Raw genomic sequence first — 17,417 nt, 5'->3', positions numbered from 1 at the left:
GTCTAAAGACAAATAATTAGGCTGCATGCTGTAAGCTTAGAACTAAAACCATCAATATTAATTAATATCAGAAAAAGTTCATGGAGTGTTTTACATTGATAACTAATAAAGGTATAATGAATATTACCTTATTATAAAACCTTTACCTTCATCTTGTAAATTCCTTTTTCATGAAGTTTAAACATTTTCTGTTTTCAGGCCTGGGAAAGTTCTATCTTGTATATTCATAAAAGACAGACATTTTTTTAAATATTCATCTGAGATTCAATTTTTTCAATCTAAAAAGCTGTTAATAATTTAAGGATTTTTTACAATATTTTCGGGGATGCATTTCTTTAAGGTTATTTTTAAATAGTCAGGTTTAAGAATTGGAACCCTTGCAAACTTTTAGGAACCATGCATGCAGGAAATTCACAACTTTCGTCATATTTTTTGCAATATTTATTAAAGACCGAACAAATGGATCAGCGACCCTTTATAATAATACGATTGCATATAATTCATGACAGTAGATACGTAAATATATTTATCTAAGAAGAAATGTTATAATCAATTTATTTCAGTTTTTCAATACAGATCCTTATAACATTTCCTAGAATGGTTGGAAGAGTATCATTATAGGGTTACACACTTTCTTTAGTCTCCAGTTAAAGATTAGTCTAATTTTTACGTGCATGAAGCAGATTTTAGGAAAGATAAAAGACGACCTTGTTCAATTTTTACATTTATTAAATTCCTAGGTTTATGACTAGATTACAGGGTTACCCACACGAGATGAGACTATATAGAGACGTCTGTACGGAATTGATCCTTTCTGTTTCCCTACATTCATAAATCTCTTCAACTAAAACATGTTTTTTCTTTGCCAAATCCATGTAGGGAGACAATGAAAGACTAAACTTATTTAAATCTTCTCATTGTCAAATTTTAAGAGTTGATCAAGTCGGCTTTGCAGTTTCGTTTTTTGTGGGCGACCCTGTCCATTCAAATATTATTTTATATGTACATCATCAATTGTTACCTTTGTTAAGTTTTCCTGATTTGCTACTTATTTTGTCTGAGTTTTAGAATTTGCTCTACTGGTAAAATAAATTTGTTTTATAGGCGTGGTAAGTGTGCGCAGATGCAGAGTGTGACAATGATTTTTACCTCAATATTAAATGCAGTATATCCCAGGTTCACCCCCCCCCCCTTCTCACCCGCAAACCATCACGACTCTTGCAATAATTGCACCACGGTATACGACATATTGCAATGATAATTGCATAAAAAAGCTGCAATTCATCGTCATATCTGTACTGCTGTTTCTAATGCCGTTCTACAGAGTTCAGACAAACCACTGGAAATAAAATATTTTGAGTTTTATAAGTTTTTTTTTTTGTCATTTTTTGCAAATATGTTATCCATATTAGAAACTTATCTTTGTCCTCTTTGATCTTCCATGCCCGTAGCTAGGAATTTAAAATGAATGAATCAAAACTAAAAACCTGGATTTTCAACGTTTAGCACATTATAGTATATTTTAGATTTTATTCCTCTACGAGCTATTGAAAAGCTATTTGCATCAAAACCAAAAATTGCCTTTTAACTAAATGAAGATGAATTCTATATACATAAATTATTAATCTCTGTTTGTTTGCTTGTTTGTATGTCCAATCATAACTCAGGAATTCCTTGACCGATTTGCCCATGAAACGACGAGGACTGTAGAGAAAACATTTTTTTGAGACATAGTCCAATTTAATTTAAAACCATTTTAAGAATGGGCTCTCCCCCCCTCCATCCCAATCAACAATTCAATTCTTTTATAATTCGCGACACTCCTTTCGTGCAGATCCAAATAAATGCATTTTATCGTTTATTCTTCCCTTTTTAACTTTTGTTTCTTTGGTAATTATTTGCAGATGTTACCTTGACCTTGATATTGTCCTTGACGGTCTAGCCATGACGAGAGGATTTTATTTCAAGTGAGAACAAGTAAACTATACTTGAAGTTTTCATAGAAACTTGAAAATACATGGATTCGAATATTCCAGAATATTCTGGATATGACAAACATAGACACATGTCACACAGGTTAAAGGAGAAAAGTTAGACTTAAACAGGATTTCCACGAAATGACCATATTTTTTGCGCATCTTTTGCACATGAAGCGCAATAAATTTTGCGCGTTTTTGCTAATTTTTTTTGCGTAATTTGCACAAAACCGGAAGTATTGCGCAACACGTAAATTTTTATGCAAAACATGTTATTGCAAATTGACCAACATTTTTAGCACAGAATCAAAAATTTGCATATTTGTTATGATTCTGCTGCTCGCAATTGGTTACTTTTAGTTACAAAATCTTCAAATTGAGGGACAAAAATAAACAAATCAGAAATTAGAAATTGGAAAATTGATACATATAGTTTTTATAGATGTCTGAATCTTTGTGTGGTGTTAAACTTTGATATTTGAAATGTTTACACTTCTAGTCGAATGAATATGATTGAAATATCAAAGACATCAATGCCCATTTAGATAAAGACAACACTGAACTAATTCATCAAATTTTTATACATCCTCGACTCTTTGAAGTGTCGCAAATCCTTGGTCTTTAGTTTTACCTCGCCAACTCACTGATACTTTTTTTGTAGACCTAGACATATGCATTTTTAAAATTTTACGGGCTGTTTCTATCTTAAATTCAATTGGCAAAATACTGCTCGACTTTCGTGTGAGATCATGCACATCTTGATTTGCAGTTTACCATAATGCATCATCAGGTTGCAAAATAGAGTTTTAGGCAAGTAATCAGTTCCTTTTTAAGCATTACAATTACATGAATAAAGTACAATCTCAAAGATATCTAATATATACAGTTCACACCTTTATTCAACCTTTTACTGAGAATTTGTTTAGCAAAATTGCGCAAAACAGAATAACGCAAACGCGGAATAGCGCAATTTTGCGCGAATTGAAGTTTGCGAATGATTGCACAAAGTGCTATTTTTTTGCGTTAAAATGTAGCGCAACAAAAGAAAAAATTTGCGTTTTCATTCGCAAAAATTGCGCAAAAGTTTTGCGAATGTTGTATAAAGTTTATTAAATGTATATTAAATAAATTAATAATTAAATGTATGTTGTATAAAGTTTATTAAATGTATATTAAATAAATTAATAATTAAATGTATAGTAAATATTAATTAAATGTATATTTAATAATCATGGGAAAGTGTGCACCCAAAGGATGCATGCAGGAATCTAAGAAAAAATGTTATAAATAAATTTTGAACATTCTTAATACCACTCTTGTCAGGTTGAATAAATCCTTTAATATTGGCTGATATTTAGGAATAAATAAATAGGTATCACTAAATTGATATTTAGAGGGATCGCAAAAAATACAGAAACATCAATTAATAATAAAGATATATTAATAATCCATGCATGATTTCGCTATTATTCATCCTACATATCCTTCAATGTTTTGGGACCTCTTACATTATATCGAAAATTGGCTAAATTCAATAATTTTTCAAAATGCGATAAAAACTATCTTCCTTCCCGGCCCTGCTCAACCGGTAAAAGTAATTCATTAAAATCTTTGTGGTGGTGGTGGGGGGGCTCAGGTGTGCCTTTGCATTTCTTTCGAAGTTGAAAGCCGTCTCTGATTGGTTAGATGTATTGGCGGGCAATTTTCCTATTGGTTTGTCAAGGTCAATACCAAGTCACCGAAGCAAGGGTAGGTTATCAGCTCTCTACAGAACAGTTAACTTTAATGTATAGACAATATATCTCCTCCCTTCCAATTACGGGGTGTCCCAATAAACATGGTAATTAGAAAAAGACTTAAAAATCGTTTTTAATTTTTGAGAATTGATAAATGATAAAGACTATTCCCTAGATAAGATCAAACCTTATTTGAGGTTTCCAAAATGCCGTTGTTCTACTTTAAAATGTTAAACAATTTTGTTGTTTTTCAATAAATTGGAATCTGGACCATCTTCACCGATATCTCGGTCAATTTTGAGCCTGTTTAAAACAGACCACATTTTGTAAACCCCATAGGCTTGAAGTTTTCAGTGTTAATTTTTATACTGGGAGACTACTGAAATCGTGTTAACGACTCAATGTTGCATGAAGCTGTTTCTTTGGGACATCCTAATACCCTGGTACCCTGGAACTAGTTTTCCAACCTGCAACACTTGTTTATACTCAACTATACATTCCGTTAGGTTCCAAAATATTTTTATTGGCCTTGCAGTTTTCCCATCCAAAAGACATGTATTGTGTGTTATGTAGGGGTGTATGTAAGTATTTATATAAAACATGTATTGTGTGTTATGTAGGGGTGTATGTAAGTATTTATATAAAAACACTGAATAAACACTTTGATGTAAGTATGTATCTGGACATAAAGATAGGTTATTTCAGGGTTATGATGCAAGGAAAGTTATTTAAGAGTTGTGCGCATCTTTTGTACTGTAGTTTACTGTCTCTGGGCGGTAATGTAAACACAAGACGGATGTCGAAGCCTGGCATGGGATCCATAGTTCACATAAAAAATCAATGAAATATTCTGGTCATAGGAAACTATTATATGAATTATCAAAATTATTAAAATATAATGCTTTTAACCTCCTTCGGATATTAAACGAACACTGATGCATCTATTCTTGTTTACAAATTCCGCCCAGAGAGAACTGGTTTAAATATGTACTCAGAGGATACGCAACTTTCCTTTGATTGTGTAATGTATGTAAATTGTACAATGTATACATAATCATATGTACAGTGATATGTTAAATTCACAACGGTACACCTTAAAGTTGGTATGTTCTAGTCTGACGAGATAAACATGTTTTTAGCTATAAAAATGTATTGTTTTCAAATGTAGTCTCTCTATTAAAGTCGATCACGCGTGGATTTCAGCTACAATAAAAATGGACGAAATTGTCTAAATAATTCTTCAAACTCTTTTTAGTGCAGATTGAACATTCTAATTGCTAAATTTGTCAAGTTCCTCCCTTCCCTTGCTAGATAATTAACATCTCATTTGTAGTAATTGATCTCCAGTCTCCACTCCTTTTTTTTGCATTCGACCTTCGAAACTATAGATTTATTTTCAAATTTTCTTATTTCCTTTTCACTACAACCCCGGTCCCACTCGTCCCACCTGTAACAACTCTTTGTATAACCGTTTCATGTTTAGACTTTGATTTGTTGTTTTGATCTCCTCCCCTTCCCCCATTTTCCCTCCCCTTATACTCAGATACTTGTATTTGATACCTCCCCCCCTTCCATACCACTGTTTTTACTCAATATAGGTGCTTAACGTTTTTCTCCTCCTTCCTAACGTACTTTTATACCCCCCCCCCTTGCAATATCCCGTGCACTGAACCCTCTCCCCTTGTTTTTCTTTTTTCTTCATTTCTCCATCCTCTCATATTAATATCGTCACCATTATTTCATCATCTTTATGTTATCCTGCTATTTCTCTCTTTTCTCTTATTTTTGTTCATTCTCAAATTGTCTTTATTTTTCTATTTATTTCTATTCTTTAATATGTATTCAGCCTTTTATCCCCATTCAATTGTTTTCTTCATTTTCCCATTTCTCTCCATTTTCCTGCTTTTTAAAATTATCTTAATTTTCTCCATCCCCTTATTTCTGTTCATCCTTCTATATCTCTTCATTATCTAATTTCTCTTCATACTCCTCTGTTTCTCTCCATCCTATTATTTTCTTTATCCTCATTTTCTCTCCATTCTCCTATTTTTATTCATTCTTTTTTCTCTCCATTCTCTTGTATCCTGTTAATTATCTTATCTGAAACTATTGCTCTTTATTTTCCTTTTGCTCATTATTCCCATATTGCACTGAACTTTATTGTTTTTTTTTGCTCTTTATTATTTTATTACTTTTTTATCCTATTGCGTTTTATCATCCTATTGCTCTTTATTTACTTATTGCTATTTATTTTCCTGTTTCAGTGCATCCCCTTATCTACATTAGTTTGATTTTTCATTTTCCATTTCTCTCTACTTTCTTATTTCTTTTCTTCTTTTTAAAGATTACTTTTGTCCTTTTTCTCTACGTCTATATTTTCTGTTTCCATCCTGTTATTTCTTTCTAATTGTTTATTTCTCTTTTTTTCTCATATTTCTTTCTACTTTTCTGTCTTAATATTTCACTCATCTATTCTTTTTGTCCCTGTTCTTCCATTCCGTTACAAGTTTTCTTTCAGAAAACTTCAAAAGGTAAAACAAAGCTAATGGAATGACAATTGAATAATATATTTAGACATAACAATTTGAAATTTTTTTTTAAAATTGGTATATGACCTTCAATTATTAGTAGAAAACATACTAAGCAAAAAGTGTGAAACAGACATTAAGAAGTTGCAAAAAGAGGAATAAACTTCGATTAATTACTTTCTTTAAAAATGTAGCTTAAGATTGTCTAAGTTGTAATTATTTCAACTGATTTAACAGGCTTTAAAAATGTTTGGGACACAGAAAATTCTTAGAGACATTTCATAATTATATGAAAAAGACAATTAAATATTTTTTTCTGATTTTTTCTGATTAAGATTTATTGAAGCGTTGTTTTAATTTAGAGTATTTTTCATATTCATTTCACGAAGACTTTTAATTTTTCTACGCATAACATTGAAGGAGATATAAAAAGTAAGAAACAATCAAAATTAAATTTTCATACTTTTTCATCAATTGCATATTACCGGACTCTACTATAACGATCTACTCCCTCAGTAAGCAAAAAGTGTGACATATAACGGAAATATTACTAAATACAACCGGCTTTATATTTCCCTTCTCACAAGCAGTACCAACCCCCCCCCTTGATTTATTTTACCTGCTTTTATGTTTCCCTTTTAATAATATTCTTCTCCCCATTTCCCTTTGCAGAGTTCAGTTTTCTTACTAAAACAATTGTTATTTCGTTCTCTTTTAAATCCATTTTTTGTGATTTCCCTTTTTATATTCCTTCTTCTTTTACTACAGGGTGTCCCACCAAACATGACAGTTGGTAAATAGTTTAGAATGTCTTCTTCCAGAATTTTTAAAGTTGTTTAATACCAAAGACAATAATAAAAATATTATACAGGAGTCATATAATAATAAAATTAATTTCAAAGTAAAATATATTTGAGCCAAAGATTTATTTAACAAAATAAACTTTAATATCTAATACAGTGTATGGAAGACGACATTTAAAGCTATTTACTAACTATCACGTTTCATGGGACACCCTGCACCTCTTCGGTGTGTTCAGCCGCTTACCTACATTTCTTCTCTGATCAAAATCCTTTCATTTTGTTAATTTACTAAACGTAGAGATTGTAAGTAAAATTTTGAAGAAAAATGTTAATTAATAGTATGAACATTATTAAAGGGACTATAATAATACAGTCTCAAAATACTGGTTTGAGAAAAAGACGGGGTTAGATATAATAGATATATCTTACTTATGATTTATAATATACTATATCGTACTTATCATATTTGTAACCTGTATTTGCGGTCAGTCCTTAAGACTACCTGTATCACTAGACAAAATATAAACACTTACAGAGATACTTGGATTACGAATGGTTGTCTTAATCATTAACTGTTAGAGAATAGATTCAGAGACGTTTAATCAGAGATTAGAGATTCCTATCGAATAATTTTGAAGTTTGGTATTGTTACAATATTGTTCCTGGACACTGGTTAGATAATAGATATATCTATCTAACTAATATGGTTTCTGGAAACGGGTTAAATAATTAATATATCTATCTATCTAATATGGATCCTGTAAACGGGTTAAATAATAGACATGTTTAACTAATATGGTTCCTGAAAACGGGTTAAATAATAAATATATCTATCTATCTAATATGGATCCTGGTACACACTGAAAACTTAGAAATATAAAGCAGGAGAAGAAATTGGGAAATCAGGGGAGCGATGACTCACTGACAAGCTTCCCGACAAGCTTGGAAAATTTCCTTCTTTCCGTGAACCCATCTGAATCAGAAGGAATGCTTCTCAGTATTTCATTGAACCTAAACAATAAAACGTTCATTAAGAACCACCGCCCCCCCCCCCTCACTACCCCATCTTCAATTAATAAAATTTTCCCTTCAGAATTTTATAACCCTGGCTCTAGTCCCGCCGTCTCTTCATGTTCCGTCAAAATCTCCGGAAATAGTTCCAAGTTCAGCGACCCTGCCCTGCACCCCCTAGCGGAGAGCGGAGACTCCACCACTATACGCGCGTTTTCTCTTTCCAACTAACTCTCCACTTGCACTCCAACCATGGCAGAAGCAACAGTAAGAAGGATTGCTATCCCCAGCCCTCCTACCCCAGTTCCTACTAGACCTATAGCTATAGTGACATCACCCCCTACCACACCTCCCGTCTCACCACCACACTCCCCTTCACCCCATCCATCATTACTAGACGAGTAGGAACAATATTTTCCAGCAATGACCTCCACTGTTCACAGGTTTGGATTATTATATAGTTATAAAATCATAAACACTTATGTAATCTAAATTTTCTGACTTATTTGTGTTTAATTTCTTCAGTGATGAAAAATTAATTGACATTTCATTAAAAAATGGCAATTTCTTTATAATGTCCCAAAGACCAGAAAGGGAAAACTGGGCCAAACATCAAACAAAGAGAGAGGAAAGAGGTTAGATGCAAGTTTCGTTTAAAATTCCAACAGATCCAAGAGATTAATGTAAAAAACCGAAAAGATTAAAGAAAAGAAATTAGATTGAAACCTGATGTATTAGAAGAAAGAAGATAAGAAGAGAAATGAGAAAGAGCGAGTTAAAATAAAATGATAAAAGGATAAAATGATAAAATGATAAAATGATAAAATGATAAAATGATAAAATGATAAAATGATAAAATGATAAAATGATAAAATGATAAAAGGATAAAATGATAAAAGGATAAAATGATAAGAGAAAAGAAATGTCCAACGAAAAAATCGCTGGATGGTTTGAAATGCGTTGTAAAGCATGAAATCCATGAATAAGGTTTCTGGGTTAAAAGGTTTGAACTGCGTCAAGTGAATCTTCGTTTACTGACAGGGAGGGAAAACCTAGTTTACACATTTACAGCTTTTATATATTTACAAAACTTTCAACCCTCTTATCCGATAGTGTAATCGTCCAATGGGGGGGGGGGGGAAATGGGGGTCAAACTTTTATGTAAAATGTTAACCCCTGAATTCTGTAGAGTTTCTACTTTTACTTTTGTTAACCTTAGGGTGTATGCTTCTGAAGAGAAACATGTGTGTTAGGGTTTGTGAATGGATGGGGGGGGGGATTCGCAGGAGGATATAGGATATAGGATATAACATAGGATATTAGTTAAAAGTTTAGGCCTAATTGCAATAAAATTTAAAGTTGCTTTCTATAATATTTCGATCTGGTTAAACCAATGAAAATAATTTGTTTAGATTATTAACAAATTTCTTACTACCAAATTGTATAGCTCTTAAATTTTCACTAAATCCATGATTTTATTTGGTAACCAACTAGCTTCAGTTCCCGGCGTTGCCCAACTTACAAAAAAAATTTTAGAATATTTCATCCCCAGGCCGGTATCCATGGCTTCACTGAACAAATTTTAGCCAATTTGGTCCAGTGCAGCTGTTTGGCCAGCATAGCGAACAAATTTATATATGAAGGAAGAGCTTATTATATATGACTAGCTGGAGTACCCGACGTTGTCCAGGTTTATTATTAATATTCGTTAATCATATTTAACGGCGCTTGGTATACATTATTATTTTAGCTTAAGTAATGAAATATATATATATATATATATATATATATAATATATATGTATGAGCGAAGAGCTTTATTATATAAAACAGAAGAAAAAAGTAAATCAATAAAAAGTATGATATATAAGAGGACAGGAGGAGAAAAAGAAAATTTATTTAATTACATAGGTTTTCAGAACTTTAATTTGTTTCAAGTTTTTTTAGATAAATTGTAAACGGAAACTACTGTTCTAATGACTGTTTTTACATTCACTGCTTTTGTACAATATGCCACCCCATCTTCATTTTAGGCGGCCTCTCTTTAAAGTTTAGAATAATTGTGTAGTAAAAACAAAAATACCTGGTCCTAAAATAATCATAACAAAATAACATTTTTTGTTCTCATCCATCCTTGTATCGGATTTTTTTTGGAATTAGAGGCATAACAACATAAAAGATGTTCATAATTTAATCTGTTCGACATTTCGTCAAAATTACTATCGAGTTTTTTTGCTGCCTACTTGTAATAATTAAAATTGGGGTATTAGGAACGCCAGGAATACCAGGGATACCAGGGATACCAGGGATACCAGGGATACCAGGGATACCAGGGGTACCAGGGATAATAAGGATACCAGCATAGAGAATGGATACCAGGGATACCAGGGATACCAGGGATACCAGGGATACCAGGGATACCAGGGATACCAGGGATACCGGGGCTATTCTCTATGGATACCAGATACCAGTGATTCGTAGCGTAATGTTGTCATCATTAAAAGATTATTTGAATAAAGTGGTAATTTCAGGAAACAATAGTAACAAAAAAATAAGAAATAAAAAATAAAAATTGGAGCCAAATTTTGAAATTTTTACTATTTTTGGATTTTTTAACATCTTTTTGAAAAAAGGAATTTATGGATGGTTAATGTTTTCAGTCTAAAAAATGGTTCAGACTAACTGTCGGTATAATTGTGTTTTGTATTATAGTAAATAATCCTTTTCAGAAGGTTTTTGAAAACAATCTGGGTTCCAATAAAATTCTATTGTTAAAAATATCTCTTGTTTTACCATGATCCGTCGAATCAAACCTTCAAAATATAACATTAAGGAAAAACTCCTCTGAATTCAACTGATATTGCAATTTTAAAGTTTTGTTCGTTCATAAAAATACCACCAGTAAAACAACCGTTATTTAAAAGAAGAAAGAATAGCAGAGGGAATTTCTACTTTTAAACCGTTTCGTTATTTCTTAAATTCTTTCGACCATGAATTTTACAACCCCCCCCCCCCCTTGGCCCCTTGGCCTATTAGTTGCATTTTTTTAGGTCCTTGTCCCCTTTGAAGCCTGCTGTAACTGAACGATCGAGTATATATAATGTATATTTCTGTATAGTTGTGTATTACTCTCTTAAGCCCTGAACAGTATAACCAGAAGACGATCATTAGTCCTGCCCCCCCCCCCCCCTCCCCCCTACAAAATCCATAACTTTTTATCATCCAAAATTTCTCACTTAACTTCTTAATGTTTTTCCCCCCCTTTCCATTTTTCTCTGCAGTTCTTTCATACCCTTTTTATATATTTTAGTCTGCCCATTTTTATTTACATTCATCTAAAAAATTGTGCAATTTCTTCCCGTCATCTTTATTTTAAATTTTATCCTACCTTTTCTTCCGTTTCTCTATTACATCCGTAGTCGTTTCTTTTCTCGTCTTATTAAAACTCTGACTGTACAAAGATGAAACACTAACTGCTAAAGATAATCTCTACACAGATATTCCCTATTCAGGGTCAACAAACTAATTTTTGCAACGGTTTCTGCAGATATGATCAAAGTTTTGCAAACAGGACGGTTTTCGCATTAAATGGGTTTGACATAAAAGGGCGCTCTCAAGTGGAAAACAAATGCATTCGGCCTGTACTTAAACAGGGTTTGAAAAATACATATTTTTTCTCCAAAAATACTGAAATGTTACCATAAGTTTAGAAAAAAAAATTTATATAATAAAATTGAATCGGAATGATATCCTGTTCATTAACTAAAATCAGAGAGATCAGAAAGCATTCTTGATTTTGGAAATGCCAGGAGTGAGTGCGGGTGTTTTATTGTTTAAAGAATCTTATTTGTAAAAAAACGTTCAGGAATTATAAAAACTGCACTGCAATCAGGGGCNAACATATGAGTTAATGGGGAGGGGGGATATAAGTACATATGAGTACAGCTGGTACGTGTATATATGTATATTTCTAAATTCATAATAAAGTCACTCGATTTCATATGTTTATTGGGACACCCGGAAGTAACCAGATTTATTTTTTTTGTTATGAAATGTTGCTTGTAAGTCTAGATACCATTTTGTCTAAAATTTTTCAGGGGACTTTTATCAAATTAAATCAGTGAGAAATAACAGGAGCAAACCTAAGTTTCTTTGGCTCCTCTGGGATATCGTCGTTTTCAAATTGGTTGCGTATTTGCTGAATATAATCTGTTTAAATCTACAATTTTTATAAAAAATTACATATATATATAAATTTTCGTATAAATTTGCCACAGTTTTATATCAATTTCTCGATACAGGAACATCATATAGAACTTTATGGGTCTCTATCAACTCCTAAAATGCTAAGGTTTAAGCCTATACCCCCTCTATACCCCCTCTATATCCCCTTTCATTTTTCCTTTACAGTACCTTAATTGATGCCTGAAAATGTACAACAAATTAGTTAGGACAATACATTTTTTAGACTTTTAAAAGGCACCAAAATTAAACCTGTTTCATAAAAAAATAACGATTTCACATTTTAAAACTATATTCCGTAAAAGTGTAATAATTAACAAATAGAAAACTGTTGTCCACGGAAAATGTACAAATTACCCATAACAGAAAATACAACCTGAAACTCTGAAAATATGACGATCCCACGTTAAATTTAGTGTTCTGCCTTGAACAGTCTTTTATGACTGATCTACTAAATAGACACAATTGTCTACAGTTGAAGGGAATCATGAATTTAAGGAAAACGACAGAATAAATTCCGTACAAGTCTTATCCTTCGTGGGATCCCCCTGTCTCATCTCTCAGTCCTAAGATTTGACATAGTGTAAGGACAGGAAATGTTTAAATTAACCGCTTTTGAAATTTTAAAAACCTCATAGCTTTTTCAGAACCATAGAAAAGTTCAAAAGCCGTAAGTTATTGGCCATCATTGCTTTAGTATAAATATATAGCGGTTCCGTTAGCTTTCAACTATGTTGGTTTATTAAGTTAATATTTTTCTCGAACCTTGAACGAATCAAAAAACGATTATTCAGGAGAATTCGCAAAGTCACCCAGTCACCATCTTTTAGATACAGGGTGTCCCACGACACATGACAGTTGGTGAATAGTTTTGAATGTCTTCTTCCATATACTGTATTAGATATTTAAGACTTTTTGTTCAGTTTATTTAGTTAAAAAGTCTTTTACTAATATATATTACATAGAAATCAATTTTACATAATACGACTGTCATATACTATTCTTTATTAGTCTCTGTAGTATCAAAAAACTTACAAGTCATAGAGAGACATTTCAAACTATTCACCAACTTTCATGTTTCGTGGGACACCCTGTATTTCCAAATTTAACTCCATGTGAACCATATTTTTCAGACGGGGGAAACATTCCTTTACTTGATTGATGCATTTTGTAAAAATAAACGAATATTTTTTGTTCAAAAAATCAAATAGAATATAATCTAATATTTTTCAGAATCTGTGAGCTGTGAGTATATGCTGCGTAAGCTGATCTCTAGTCGTATCCCCTAAAGACGACATTCATCCGTTAGAAAAGACGATATATGAAGAAAATATATTTATAAAAATATGCGGACACAACAAATGTGAAATGAAAATTATGATACCATATCCCCAATTCCTGAAGCATAAATGTAAAAGTATAAATTGTTAAAATTGTAATTATAACAGCACAATACATTTACTTGTTTATTATACAAATAAAAAAGTATTGAATGAGTAAAATTTACTGACTGCCAGGCGAGTGAGTAAACATTCAGTAGGGGGGGGGGGGGGCAAAGTGCAAGCATATTGGGCGTAGCGCGAAATTTTTTTCTTCTGCCCCCCCCCCTAAACATTTCTAGTGGGAGGCAGGAAAAATGTGTATTTACTCAAAACTTAAATTTATATTTCAGGGGCAAATTTCGTTTTATGAGGGCAAATTCTATTTTTGTTTGGCTTTTTTCACTTTGGGCAATTTTGTGTATGAAAAATCTTAAATCATTATTTTGGAATCCAATTTTTTTATTTAAGGGCATTTTCAGAATATATGAAGAGGCTTTATTTAATCTAAGGGTTATTTTTTTGTTGGGCGCAAAACTTCTTAATTATAGGGCATTCTTTTTAGATAAGGCTGTAAATTTTAAAGTTGGGTGTATTTATAAAACGTTTGGTGATAAAAAATTAAATTTAGGTGCAAATTAAAAATAGTGGTATTCTTATAAACTAATTAAGGGTTAAAAAAGTTGAACAAAGGGTCAAATTAAAGTCTGGTGGGGCAATTTGAAAAAGAATGTGTGAGTGTTAGCTTAAAAATTCAATTGGGGTACATTTTTACAGAAAGGAGGCGAAAATAAAAGAACTAGGTTACTAGAGCGTATATTAAAAAATGTTGCAGAGAATTTGAGTTTGCTTTAAGTAGGTTTAAAAATAAATTACTGTGGGGGGCTGGGGGCATATTTTTTTCTTCAAATTTTCGAGAAATTTAGCCCCCCCCCATAGTTGCGTTCCTGCAGTGACTGCAACAGCGGTATACCATTACATTTTGGAATAGGAAGACGACATTGGAGCAATCGTTTGTTTATAGATATGTTGTTTTATATATTTAGCAAACAGTTTTAAAAGTAGTTTGAAAATAATATTTTTAAAATTGGAATTTTGTTTCAGTATGCATCAATGTATTCAAATGTAAAACATGGATGTAACACAACAAAAGCGCCAATTTTAAATAATTTCATTGGAATTTTCCAATGACGATTGATATTTTTTAAGAAATAAAAACAGTATTCCAGCATGCAGAGTTTTCAATTCCAACTTGACCTATCAAACATAATTTTTTTGCCTTTTCTCTTTCATACTTTTTTTTAATCGGCATATGCAATATTAAGTAAAAATATGTATATGAACGCCTCCGTACGTAAAAACTTTAGATATTGTTGACTTTTAAACCAAACCGCGATTGAATTCAAATAGAAGAAACCAAACGATTCTAGCCCTGGTTTTCGATTCACAATTAAATGGGTTGAACTAATAATAAAAAGTTAGAGAAATTCTCAAAGAAAAGAACAAGATTGAATAAATTCTTTTACAATAGTCTCAAATCCTATATGGGTTCTATTTAGTGTAAAGGGAGGGATATTACATATAATATTGCACGATTAATCCCTTCAGAATTAAAAATAATTCTTTTCTCGTAAAGTTTTCCCTATTGAGGACAGGATCTGATAAATAATTAATAGTTTCATATGATTTATTACTTTAATAACGAACTCATCCAACTCTATGATCTATATATACAGGGTGCCCTAATAACCATGGGAATTGAGAAACGACTTAAATAACGTCTTTGATTTCCGTTAATTTATACATGACATAAAGTTTAAAAGTCTAACTAGATTTCCAAAATGTGGTCTACCTTCTTTATAAAAAATTGTAAACCACATTTTGGAAATCAGCTGAGACTAGTTATAGTTTTCGGTGTTGCTACAAAAATTTACGAAATGATTTTGTTTTATTTATATAATTTTTTGAGTTTACGATAAAATAAGCATGAAACAAAGAATATAGAAGTAGTCATTTAATTCACATGTTATTGGGGCACATGCACTGTATAACGGATATATAGATAACTTCTGTCTGACCAAATAAATATATTTTATTTCAAAATATGTACTTTTAACAGACAAAAAAGGCTATAAATATATTATAGAATGTATTTTGTATTTTGTGCACTGTAAGAATTGTACGATCAATGTCAATCAATGGACATTAATTGTGAGAGGAAAGCGGGATAAATTTCGTAAAGACGACATTGGTGCACGTTTCTATTCCATTTTATTATCCCCGTTCCCAAGGTTATGCAAGGAAAGTTTTTTCAGAGGTGTGCGCATCTTTTGTACTGCAGTGTACTGTCTCTGGGCGGTAATGTAAACACAAGACGGATGTCGAAGCCTGACATGGGATCCATCTTTCACATAAAAAAAATCAATGAAATATTCTGGTCATAGGAAACTAATATGTGAATTATCAAAATTATCAAAATTCAGTGCTTTTAATCTCTTCGGATATTAAATGAACACTGGTGCATCTATTCTTGATTACAAATTCCGCCCTGAGAGAACTGGTTTTAATATGTACGCAGAGGATACGCAACTGCAATTTACTTTCCTTGCATTAGAACCTTTCCCTTTCACTTGTCAGAATTGTATTCCTCTCCTGAGTTGCATAGAATACTGCAATTTACACAAGAAAAGTGCAATTTACAACCATTTAAGGTAAAGATTCGAAATTACCCCCTCTGGCCCTTTATCCTATGCTCAGGCCCGTATAACCAGGATTTTCCCAAGAGAGGTGCAAAGAGGAGTGTTTTAGGATGGGTCCAGGGTCACCGCGAGTGAAACAAGTGAACGAGGCGGAGGGTTGCAGATTGGCAGAGCCCCCTGCATTCTGCATAGAAGATTTTTGTAATTTTTGTATGAAAACTATTAAATTTAGCTTGAGTTTTTTTCTTTGTAGATTATTATCTAATTTGTCAACAACACTAGTAATTTTAGCTTGAATTTTAAATTTTTGTTATTTAGGTACAGGGTTAAAAAAATGCACCCACTAACTAAAAATGCAACCTCCACTATGCCCTGTAGGTTAGAGCCTTCGAAGGGCGTCTTTAGCTCCGCAACAGAGGAGGTCCCCCCAGCATCATCTACAAGTTTGATGAGGAGATGAAGCTGTAGTTGGTTGTGAGGCCGCTCTAGGTGGGTTTCTTCTAAGAACAGGAGAACTTGATAGTGAGGTCAGAGAATAGCCTGAGGGCGAGGCGGAGAAAGCAGAGAACTTAATTAAACCCAAGGAGGAGCTGCAGGGGGCGACGAACAGTCCGGAGGAGCTTGCCGAGGATGTCCTCTGGTTGAAGGAACTTGAGGAACTATAACTTCAGTAGAGAATACTGGTTTGAGCCTGTCTCTTGAAAATTTATCTGCCCGAGCTCCTAACTGCAGAGTAAAATATTTGACATCCTTTTGTAGAGCCAGGTACAGACCTCTATACAAAAGGCGGAGAGGAGAAGTAGTTGAATCCTTGCGAACAAACACATGGGTTGCAGTTTTCAGGGAGGCAAAGACAGCAGGAGCTGTTGCACGAACATTGTGATTAGGAGGAGCTGAAAAACTCTGCAGGACAGAATGGATTCGAGACTTGAATATCTCCAAGGGAAACTCTGGAGCATCTAGGTACATTCCAGGGAGCACCAAAAAAGAACCATAAACAACTTTTGCAGAGGAACAAGCTTGATCATCCCTCAGACCCAAACCTGAACCTGCTAGCTTGGAACAGAGAGAACTCATCAATGAATGGTGACATCTTTCAACCAT

At 32.8% G+C, this 17,417-nt stretch overlaps 1 protein-coding gene and 1 long non-coding RNA gene across 2 annotated transcripts; one reads left to right on the top strand and one right to left on the bottom strand.

Annotated features, from left to right (window-relative positions):
• The first annotated feature begins 8,074 nt into the window (after window positions 1-8,074).
• Window positions 8,075-13,640, top strand: LOC111704074 (uncharacterized). Its single transcript, XR_002765742.1, has 2 exons — window positions 8,075-8,497; window positions 13,529-13,640. It is a non-coding gene; the product is annotated as an uncharacterized LOC111704074 (long non-coding RNA).
• A 3,246-nt stretch (window positions 13,641-16,886) lies between these two features.
• Window positions 16,887-17,417, bottom strand: LOC111704065 (uncharacterized). Its single transcript, XM_023476195.1, has one exon. It carries the CDS (start codon window positions 17,415-17,417, stop codon window positions 16,887-16,889), a length of 531 nt encoding a protein of 176 aa, XP_023331963.1.

The sequence above is a fragment of the Eurytemora carolleeae genome, unplaced genomic scaffold (genome assembly GCF_000591075.1).
Source record: "Eurytemora carolleeae unplaced genomic scaffold, Eaff_2.0 scaffold582, whole genome shotgun sequence".
Classification (NCBI taxonomy): domain Eukaryota; kingdom Metazoa; phylum Arthropoda; class Copepoda; order Calanoida; family Temoridae; genus Eurytemora; species Eurytemora carolleeae.
This window is presented reverse-complemented; position numbering and strand designations above follow the sequence as displayed.